At 30.3% G+C, this 12,220-nt stretch overlaps 1 protein-coding gene across 2 annotated transcripts in view; it reads left to right on the top strand.

Annotated features, from left to right (window-relative positions):
• LOC115879386 (proton-coupled folate transporter) overlaps positions 1 to 8,314 on the top strand; it is a 109,297-nt gene extending 100,983 nt beyond the window's left edge. For both annotated transcript variants that reach the window (XM_030896180.1, XM_030896191.1), the window contains exons 7-9: positions 2,383 to 2,466; positions 5,760 to 5,916; positions 6,793 to 8,314. In XM_030896180.1, the coding sequence (XP_030752040.1) occupies positions 2,383 to 2,466; positions 5,760 to 5,916; positions 6,793 to 7,027 (476 nt within the window). In that variant the 3' untranslated portion in view covers positions 7,028 to 8,314. The remainder of the gene's footprint in view (positions 1 to 2,382; positions 2,467 to 5,759; positions 5,917 to 6,792) is intronic.
• Positions 8,315 to 12,220: the final 3,906 nt, after the last annotated feature.

Raw genomic sequence — 12,220 nt, 5'->3', positions numbered from 1 at the left:
AGCGAAATTCTTTTTAATGTGTACTAACACTAAAACCAAATGCTTGAATGACTACTAAAAAGTGTGTTTACACAGGTTTTTTTTTTCGATTTTAGTGGGAGTAGGAGAGCCACTTGCTCCAGTAAATAGGACTGCTTTCTATTCGCTGGACGGGAATCATAGCTAAACCTGGCGCTAAATTTTAGTACTAGAATACTTGTCTATACACAACAAGTACTAAAATCCAGTACTGGATTCTAGTGACTTGAACAAGTTACTGGCACCGTGTAACGTCGCCTTTAGGGTGTAGAGGTTCGATAAGAAGGGATTTTTCGAAACTCGAATTCTAAAGGGGTGAAACCACCCCTCAAATATTAGAATATTTTTTATTTATAAACCGGTGAGTTTTTCGGAAAATCTCTTAAACACGTATATTTTATTTTAATGTTTTACATATTTTAGATTTTAGATTTAGATTTTTTAAAAATTTATACAGGGTGTTTCATAAAATATGACTATTGAATAATCACGATTCTGCTTAAACTGCCATGCTTTGCTTTATCATCACCATGACAAATGATTAATTCGACGCGAACAAAGTCGCGGGTACACGCTAGTCACTTTATATATTTCTAAATTTTATTACATTTGTAATAATAGTTCTATAGAAATAAATAAATAATATATTTTGCAGCATTTATAAAAAAACCAAAATAACTAATCTAAACACGGTGTGTCTAGCTTATACCGGGTGCGTCTCAAAAGTGCTTCACCCCTATAACTTTTATTACTTATTTTTATTATTTATAACTTATTTTTTTAGTTAAAAAACGAAATTTGGTATGTTAGTATATAACATAAATTAGGATTGATTGACGTATTTAATTGTTTTCGGTCACTTCCGATTTAACCGGAAATGACTACAACTTTTGATTTTTAAATGACACCTCCGGCATTTTTTTACTTTATTGGATAGAAAATGTCACTCTGAATAGAATGACACATCATATGTCAACTTTTGACATTTTCGTATATGGTTCATTTGAAATTATAACTTGCGGTTAGTAACAAAAATTTGACCTGAAATACCAAGTGTGTGGTATCAAATTATTCGTAAAAAAAGGTTTTTCCAAATATGCTAATGAGTCACCCTCGTTCCATTTGAAAAAATTGAGTTATAATTAAAAATGCGATTTGAAAATTTTTTAACTGGCCAGGACAAGCCACTAAAAACATTACACGATCAAATCTATTTTTCCAAGGCTCCTTAATGAAGAATTAGTGTTTTTAATATAGCCATGGCACTCTAAGATTGAATTTTAAAACACAATTTTTTATTAAGCGAGAATGTCAAAAGTTGACATATGATATGTCATTCTATTCAGAATGCCATTTTGTATCGAATAAAGTAAAAAAATACCGAGGATGCCATTTAAAAATCAAAAGTTGTAGTCATTTCCGGTGAAACAGGAAGTGACCAAAAACAACTGAATACACCAATCAGTCCTAATTTATGTCATATACTAAAATGCCAAATTTCGTTTTTTTATCTGAAAAAATAAAAAAGTTATAGGGGTGAGCCACTTTTGAGACGCACCCGGTATACAGAATTTCTTAAATTATTTATTATAAGAGCTACGCCGGTACTCCCGTTGAACACTGTATGTCAAAAAAAAATACTTGCTAAGTACACGAGTCGTAAGAGTCCGCCTTAAATCCTAAAATATAAGAAAAATCACCTTTTTTGGTGATTAGAATTAATTTATACTTAGTTAATTATAAATACTGTAATCGGAAATTGTACTTGGGTTATCAAAATTTAATGTCAAACTAGTTAAAATATAAAGTAATTTATCTTGGCTTTTTTTAACGGGAACATCTTGTATATGTAGTATATCTAGTTAGCAGATATTTATAATAATATTATTACATGAGTATGATCGAAAAAAAAGGCGTCAGCGAAGGCTATGAAATGAAAATCGGTATCATTTTATATGCAAATTCATATGAGAAATGTGATCGATCGTCATTTCCCAGCCAACTAGACGCCGTTTTTTTATCATACAGTATATTACGGCTCTTTCCGCAGTAACATTCAAGACAAAATGTCATTAGTAGGTAAATTTGAAAAAAAAGTTATTTTAAAATTTCAAGAAAGAACCAAACCCGTTAAAAATTTCAAAACGCATTAAATAAAAAAAAATATTTTATAATTCTACCTTAAAAATTAAAACGATATACAGGGGTAGAATTAAAAAAAATCACACTCAGTCACGCACACTTTACTCATTTTGAAGTAGTTCAAAACAAAATATGGCTCATTTTTGGCATTTTTACCACATTTTTTTACAAGAATAATATAAGAATCTCTAAAATTGGTATAAATTTATATATTTTTTTCAGGTGCAATTGTTGAAATTTTAAATGGCACTTCATTCATCGCTATGAGATCGATAGCATCTAAACTAGTACCTTCGGACGAATTGGGTAAGTAATTATAGGTCATAGCCTGAAATAATTTCTTAAAAGTTAAAATATCGGTTAAAATTAGAATTAGACCATATTATACAGGGTCCGGCAATAGTGCGTCGGGCATCTGTAGCTCCTAGAATAAAAACCTTAAGAATTTTGTTTAAGTGCAAATCTAAAGTCTAGGATGTATTCCAGGAAAATATTTTAACTTCTATAGGGTGGCTCAAAAAAGTGTGAGCGGATCGGAATGTATTTTTTTTAAATGGAACACCCTGTTTATTATTGCATTTTGGGCTTCTTTTCAGATCACTTTACATAATCCTAAGATACCAGTAAATATATTCCCATAGTTTCAGAGATATTAATAAATAAATAAAAAATGTATATTTTCCAGCGTTTCTTTAAAAAATTATTAAAAATACAAAAAATGTCCTGAAATCAAAACCATATTAGATATTTACTTTAGATGGTCTGTACTTACTTTGCTACAAATATGGTAATCGTATATCATACAGTATGTTCAAAATTTTACGCCAAACTTTCTAAAATATAAAATAAATTTTCTTCGCTTTTTTAAATGGAACACACACCCTGTATATTATTTTTTCAATAGATGGAGAATTAAAAAATGAATATTTTTTGTATTTAGAGTATTTCAAAAATTTTAACGGTTTTGCAAATATTCTCGACTTTACCCAAGTAGCATCTATCTGACTTCGAACTAAATCTGACCTGAAGCGACGTCAGACTTTGTGCAAATTTAGGTCGGGTGCTGGTGATACGACTGGTGACGTCGCTTTCCTATTAAAAGCGACGTCGTTGGATCCGAGTCGGTAAATCCAACGATCTGTCGACGTACAAAATACAACGTACCATTTTTATTAATTTCCCAACGTCGTTCCAACGTTGGCTTGCACGACGTACCTATACTTGAACTAGCCCGACGTCTACCCGTTGTCCGAATAGGATACGTCTCATTGATAATCCCTAAAGTAACGTCCAATTATATTTTGTTGTATTTTATGTTCATATTTTTAACCTAATTTACGTATCTCTATTTACGTCCGTAAATACAACCCATTAAGTAGCATTTGCGGCCTAATAAACATCATGAACATAACCTAATAAAAAGTTTTTGTAAACAAACTTAATTTTTATTATTATGCCTAAAAAACACTAAAAAGGCATTTAGACATTCATCTACATTTTACAGAAAGAGGTCGAGGCTTTTGCAAAATAATAATACTAGTAGTGATGTCTTCCCTCCACCCACGAATGCTTTTTATCCGGAAGAGATGATGCATTACACTGGTGCATCTTAATTTCATTTTTTAGCTTAGGCAACCAGCAGACCCCATCCCCCTCCTACATGTGAGGTACTGGTTCCAATTCTTTTAAATTTTGTATATACTATCTTAAAAAAGTGGCTGCCCATTCTTTTAAAGAGAAAACCAAAACTAAAATATAGTTGCACAAATCCACAAATTTCTGATACGCAAAGTGAGGTTACGTAGCGTACGTTGGAATTATATACGTCATAATACGATTGCCGGTCGTCCGGTTTGATGACTTCGGTCGTGTGAGACGACTAATGTTGGAGACCCGGTCGGAATTGGTATATTGGTAGTTCATATTAAGTCGGACACAGAAATCCGCCATTCTTAACAGGTATCCGATTGTCAGCCATTTTAAAATCGTTTTTTGTTTGTAAAATTTATATTCACATTCCAATTTCTAGTAGAATAATATTGATAAGGTTGAGTTTGGGGGGAACCACAGTACAGTTTTATGATTAAACCAGCTAGAAAATAAAAAAAATATTTTGCGAGTTACTTTTTTATAGATATTTTTATTTCATAAATCCACCTACTTTTGAAGGCACTCCTTGTTTTCCGGAGTATTTTAATCAGATATATCAAAAAAGTGACTTCCGTTGACAAAACTGATGTCTGGATTAATGATTCAGAATTATTATAATATGAAATTAGGTAGGCACTTATAGTTCTGTTCGAGGAGTGATTATGAATCTATTTGTAATTAGGTAGTTTGGTTAGGTTTTTATGTATTCTTGGTAGCGAATATGAAACCAAACGTAACGTAAGTGCTTAGCGACGAATTTTAAGTGACTAAAATCCAACGTAATATGACGTTGGTAATTGGTAGAATTACATTCCCTATTAGGTCAGATACCGACGTCGAGGCGACCCGAATCTGTATTCCCCAGGGTGCAAATAAGGGTCGTCAGGCGGTCGAACTGACGTTGGTACCCGACGTCGAGTTTATTGAACGCGACGTATACCCGACGTTAGATAACGTCCAAATGCTACTTGGGTATATTTTGATATGGCATTTTTCATAGTAAAATTCTATCCAAGCCACCCAATGATTTTTCTCTCGTATTTTACCGTTGAGAGAGCATTATAAAATAATACTGCCTGTATATACGAAACCATTAAACATTTTGAAATACGTTAAATACAAAAAATGTTTTAATTTTTAATTCTTCATCTACCAAAAAAATAATATACAGGGCGTTCCATTTAAAAAAAGCAAAGAAGAATTATTTTCTTAAGTTCGGCGTAGAATTTTGAACATCCTGTATGATTTAACATTACGATATTTATAGCAAAATTAAGTATAGACCATTTAAAGTATATACCTAATATAGTTTTGATTTCAAGACAATTCTTGTATTTGTAATATCTTTTTTTAATGAATGTTGAAAAATATTATTCTTTTATTTATTTATTAATATCTCTAAAACTAACGAAATGTATTTATTCATATCTTAGGATTATGTAAAGTGATCTGAAAGGAAGCCAAAAGTGCAATAATATATACAGGGTGTTCCATTTAAAAAAAATCATCCCGATCCACTCACTTTTTTGAGCCACCCTATACAAGTTAAAATATTTTCCTGTAATACATCCTTGTACATACTTTAGGTTTACACTAAAACAAAATTTCCAAGTTTTTTATTCTAGGAGCGCCAGATGCCCGACGCACTATTGCCGGACCCTGTATACAAAATAAATTTTGAATTCAACGTAAATTTTTTTCTAAATACACCGTATGATCTAAAAGTTTATAATCAAGCGGGGTTTGACTTTGACAACAAATTGAATGTAATTAAACACAGAACTGGTTTTCATATACAGCACACTATTTGATAAAACTTTTTGATCATTTTGTACTTTTACGCCATATCAACAATAAGTAAGTTGCCATGTGGTGTATAATGTGTATATGTATAATATGATTAAGATAATATTTCTAATATGTTATTTAAGTATAATGTCTTATTTTAGGAAAATTGAATTCTCTATTTGGTGCCTGCGAAGCCTTAATGCCATTAGTTTATGGACCTATGTACAGTGCAACATACGCAGCTACCATCCAGTCCATGCCTGGAGCCTTCTTCATATTGGGTGGCATTCTAACAACACCGGCAGTTGTTATATTTGGGTAAGAATCTCAGTAAATATTGTGTTATTTTAGTATACCGGATGCGTCTCAAAAGTGGCTCACACCTATATTTTTTTTATTTTTTGACATAAATTAGGATTAATTGACGTATTCAATTTTTTTCGGTCTCTTCCTGTTTTATATGGATGGCACCCTCGCTATTTTTTTACTTTATTTAATAGAAATAAATGACACTCTGAATAGAATGACATACATATATGTCAACTTTTGATATTTTCGCTTAAAACAAAATTGTATTTTAAATTTCAATCTAGAGTGCCATGGCTGTGTTAAAAACACTAATTTATAATCAAGGAGCCTTGGAAAAATAGATATGACCGTCTAATGGTTTTAGTGTCTTATCCTGGCCGGTTAAAAGATGCCCAAATTCTTTTTTTATTCATATCTCAATGTTTTCAAATGGAACGAGGGTGGCTCATTAGCATATTTGGAAAAGCATTTTTTACGAATAATTTGGTACCACACACTTGGTATTTCGAGTCAAATTATCGTTCTGAACTGCATGTTACAATTTTAAATAAACCATAATGTGAAAACGTCAAAAGTTGACATATGATATCATTCTATTCAGAGTGTCATTTTCTATCGATTACAGTAAAAAATACCGAAAGTGCCATTTAAATATCCGGTGAAATCATTTCCGGTGAAACAGGAAGTGACCAAAAACAATTGAATACGTCAACCAATCCTAATTTATGTCATGTACTAACGTACAAAATCTCATTTTTTTATCTGAAAAAATAAAAAATTATAGGGGTGAGCCACTTTTGAGACGCCTTCTTAAAACGAAATATTGTCTATCGCCCTCAAACATCCTCGTAAATCTGCTTATTTATGATTTAATATTTATTTCAGATGGTTCTATCTTCAGCATAGAAAAGACGCCAAACTTGCTGCTGGTAAACCAGATGAAGAAATCGTATCCAAATTGGACCATTCCATTCCAGACGTGGCAGTTTACAGCATAGCACCCATCGAAGTCCAAGTTGGATCACCCATTCTGAATGGTTTTAGGAAAACCATGGACAAGCATACAGAAAATGGCGGGGTCGTCAATATGGCCTACGAAAATGAAAATTCAAAACATTGAGTTCAATAACTGTGATTTAGAAAAAAAAAACATCTAAGTTTTGTTTAAAGAAAATCAGTTTTTTTTCAAACGTCACAGAAGTATTAATTTTTGCGACGTGATTGACAATACAAAAACGTCATTTTAACGCCTAGGCATAAAAGTGAAGCACTTTTACGCCTAAGCACAAAAGTACGAAAATATATTATTAAACTGACACAAAGTGTCAAATTGAACGAGCTTAACCATAGTTTCTCGATATATAATTACTTACAAGGTCTTAATTTTGCATATTTTTATATAATTTGCAACGTTGTTTTGTTTAAAAAATTATTTGTGACGTTTGAAAGCATGTTCTATTCGGAGTAAAAATGACTTTTTGTGTCTCGCCTGTAAAATCAAACGTTCGCCACAAAAATTGTCATTTTTACTCCTAATAAAACAATATACTATTTTTTCCATAGCAACTATTAAAATTGCCTTATATCTATCAAAAATAGTAGATAAAATAGTACTTTGACCGCAAGGGTAAATCAATTTTAAATAATTCATTACCTGATTAAATGATACTTTAACAGCAAGGATAGGTTAAAAACTTGGTAATAGTTGCATATACGGTTTTCGGCTATTTTTGTATTATATGGAAAAAAAATTATATACTCACATTCTATTGATCTTATAGATTGTAAATATGCTGGGGGAGAAGAGAACTTGTGTTTCTTTAAGTATTTTTTCAACCAAACAAACTTACGGGACCGGGGAGCGAATAGGGGTGCTGGGCGGGGTATAAGCGTACAAACTGGGTAAAATATGACATACAAATATAGAAAAATTAGTTATGAAAACTTTAACACTTGATTTGACATGACACCGACAAAAGGGAAAGCAATGTTGCCAGTGCCATTGAATTTTCTTTAAAATTTTTATATCTATTGCAAAAATCAAACTAAATTAAATAAAACAAACATTGAAAAATATAATAATAATATTCTATAAATTGAAGTGTCTATTCTAATGCTGTTAAGGCAAACATAAAGAGCTTGAGTTGAGGAAAAATGCAATTTTGGTAAAATAAGAAAAATAACAAAGAATCAAACCAAACAAGACCAACCCAATCTAAACCAAACCAACTAAAACAATACCAACTAAAACCAAACCAACCAAAACGCTCAGTGTGTTTTCATTGCTAGAGCTATAACTAAGAAATTCTCTATACCGCTGGCGCTGGTGGCGATTTAGCCAATATGTTAAAGTAAGTAAAAATATAAATAAAAACATTTTAGAACCTATGACGTCATTTTTCCCTTTTTTTACTAGCTGATTTGGCAACTATGCATCAATTCACAATGTTTGTCAAAATTCAACCTTCACTACTGTCAGCATATCCTTCAATGTAACCTGCCATAGATTTTTGAATAAAACAGTTCTTCATATATTTTTTGAAGAAATTTTACATTAAAAGCTTAATTAAAGGATTGTAAAATGGTTGTGTTATGAGTATCTTTAATCAGAATATTGTTTTTACCCCGCCCAGCACCCCTATTCGCTCCCCGGTCCCGTAAGTTTGTCTGGTTGAAAAAATACTTTTGGTATACGTTTGGTTGAAACACAATTTCTCTTCTCCCCCAGCATATTTGCAATCTCTAAGGACATTAAAATGTGAGTATCTAAAAATTTTCTTATATAATCCAAAAATAGCCGAAAACCATATATGCAACAATTACCAAAAACTTTATTTCTTCTCTTGTATTCCTTTTCATAAGATATTCCGGATTTAAATGGATGCAGTTTGGATATGGCGTTTGTCGCGTCAGCCTGAATATCTGTTGGTAATTTACTTATTTCGTTTTCTCGAAAGAGAATTAAAAAATATTGACTCAAAACTGACAACTAAAGAGACAGCTTTATTTATTTGTCAAATTACATAGAAACCAACGCCAACCCAGCACAATATTTTTTCTACTCGTAATAAATTCCTTGAAATAATAATTTCTGAATATTTTTTAAATCGTAACTCGCTATGGAAAAAAATATTGTTTTATACACGACGAAAAAATTGCATTATCGTCGACCGAAGAGATTAATTCACGAGAAATGAAATCGCGAGTGAATTAATTTCGGGAGTTTTTAATTCGTTAATAGTTATTTTTTATACAAGACGACAAAATACCATTTTATCGTCTTGTATAAAAAATAACTATTAACGAATTTAAGAAAGGTCGGAAATAATAGGATAAGTGAAAGAAATTGGCAGGGTATTGAATTTATTTTCACATTTTTTTATTAAATTATTTTTTAGAAACGGATTATGTGAATGTTACAATAATTTTTTACGAATATAAAAAAGCGTCTTATAAGAAACTAACGAAAATAGATTCATCATATTTCATAGATCATATTTTACAGTGCCAAAATGAATGTGGCATCCAGTCAAAAATAACACAACTACTTAACATTTTGACCAAAAAGAACTGAAATTCGACGCACCTTTATTGCAATATTTTGTTTACTGTTTCTTGGGTTGCATAATCTTAAAAGTTTAAATAAATTAACTCTTAAAATCAAATATTATATAAATAATTTATTTGTTAATCTATGATATTTAAATTTATTTTTTATAAAAAATAATAATCACAATGTTAATGAATCAAAATGATTAATTAACGTTTTGTTACAGAAAAAACCATTTGAAAAAATGAGAAAAATAAGTTGTATATAATTATTGTTCTAAAGGTAATTATTAATACTGTTTTACCATTAGATTTAATTAGATTTATTTATATGACGCCCGTGGTGTTCTAAATATAATGTGATAATAGAAGTATTATAATTGTAAATAAAATTATTTTATTTTACTTTATGGTTTTATTTCCTTCTTTATAAACTAAACACCATACGATCGAAAAAAAAACGGTGTCAATGATGGCTGGGAAATTACAATCGATGATAAATTTGGCGAGGTGAAGCCCTAGACTCTATACTCTGTTTTTTTTCTCAGGTAAGATTTCGACAGACGATGACAGAAGAAAAGCAGATGACGTCCCATACCAATCTATTTATTTTACTAAAAAAAAGTTTCTAATAATTTTTAAGTTAACTATGGATGGGTTTAAATATAAATTCGTGATGCATCGTCACTTGTTGTTTTTAACCAGTTTTATTGGTTTATTTCAAAAATGACAGATCGTATTTCAATTTTATTGGTTTGACGGAACGATGAACGACAAACGGACGCCGATGCGTATGAACTGTTTTTAGATTTTTGACGTTTGTCAAAAGTCTTCTAAGCAAATTATAACGGTTATAATTTAATTTTGTGACAACATTTGTCAAATACCCTGAATAATATATAAATTGAATATATAAAATTGTAATATTAATAACATTTATTTATATATTTACATTAGAATTAAAATTATCATTTACAGATTTTTCTTGATGCGTTTTAATTCGTGTTATTGTGAGTGTTTTGTGTCTTTTGAAGTCAAGCGGAGGAAAAAATCGGCGAGGAAAATTAACTGTAGAACCCAGAGCACAGTTTATGGTATTAATAATTGATGCCCAGGCAGAAAGTCTTATACAGATACACACCCCAATAAAGTTACTATCAATGAGGGCCATACTAAACACATACTAAAACTGGGATTATAAGCTGTATAAATTTCGACTTCACACGATAGGTAAATAATGGATTCTAGTACCGCAGAAAATAATGTCAAAAGGTACTGGTTTAAAAAAAACTTAAGTTAATTAATCAACCTGTAGAGGTATATAATTTTAAGGTAAGTGTTATTATTAATAAAATAGTTTTGATTTATTTATGTTGTTTTATTTATTCCTGCGGAATATTACAAATTTGTATTTGTACATAAGTTTATATTGATAAATATAATCATAAATGAGGAAGTTTCATAAAGCTTGAAAGTAAGAAATAGTTCTTTTTTATATTTTTTGGTATGTCTTAATCTGTAATACTATATTATGCTTTGTCTGGAAAATAAATGTTAAATATCTTAATTTTGCATATCCTATTCCAATCGCTACATTAGGAAAATATGGTTTATAAATCATATTTTGCTAAAGAAAAGGAAGAATCACATAAATTAGGTGTATTAACACATACCGTTTTTTATTAAATAAAATAACTCGATTACATTTTTTCAGTTTTATACAGTTTTTTTCACAATATTTTGAAGTTACTTCAAATTTTAAATACATATATTAATTTCCTGCTATGCGTTCCAGTTGTACCAACTTATTTCTTTGTAAAATAAAGTAAACTACTTTGAAATTAAAATGACAGACACATCTATCACTGTCAAGGATCTTCTCGTTGGACAGACTATAGACGTCATTTACTTAGCCTTTAATCTTTTTTTATTTTTTAATGGCACTTACTGCCAAAAGGTTGTGATTTTCTTATATTTAGTGAAATGATTTTTAAATGGTGTAGTTTAAAATTATTTTTTTTAAATATAGTCTTTTTTTATCTTTCTATAAGTAGCGTTAATTTTTCATAAGTTTTATGTCAATTTTTAGTAAATGACGTCAAGAAATTGACCTCGTTAAAATTATCATCGATTGTCATTTCTCAACCGTCTTTGATGCTGTTTTTTTTTCGATATACGGGTGTGTCTCAAAAGTAGCTCACCCCTATAACTTTTTTATTTTTTCAGATAAAACAACGAGATTTGGTATGTTAGTATATGACATAAATTAAGATTGATTAACATATTCAATTGTTTTCTGTCACTTGACACAACTTTTGATTTTTAAGTGGCACCCTCGGTATTTTTTTACTTTATTCGATAGAAATGACACTTTTAGTAGAATGACATATCATATGTCAACTTTTGACATTTTCGCATAATATGTTTTATTTAAAATTGTAACATGCGGTTCATAACGACAATTTAACACGAAATACCAAGTCAATACGAAGACACTAAAACATTAGACGATGAAATTTATTTTTCCAAGGCTCCTTGATTAAAAATTAGTGTTTTGAACACAGTCATGGCACTCTAGATTGAAATTTAAAATACAATTTGCTTTTGAGCGTATATGTCAAAAGTTGACATATGATATCATGTCATATCGTGTCATACGCATATGGAGTTTATCACTGGAATATTTTTCATAAAAAACATATTGCGCCACTGATTTTTTCTTTTGATATCAAAACTGTGGCAGGCTGTTTAATGCCAATTAAAG

The sequence above is a fragment of the Sitophilus oryzae genome, unplaced genomic scaffold, assembly GCF_002938485.1.
Source record: "Sitophilus oryzae breed Bouriz unplaced genomic scaffold, Soryzae_2.0 scaffold_1067_pilon_pilon, whole genome shotgun sequence".
Classification (NCBI taxonomy): Eukaryota; Metazoa; Arthropoda; class Insecta; order Coleoptera; family Curculionidae; genus Sitophilus; species Sitophilus oryzae.
Note: the sequence above shows the minus strand (reverse complement) of the source record. Positions and strands in the feature narration are given on the sequence as shown.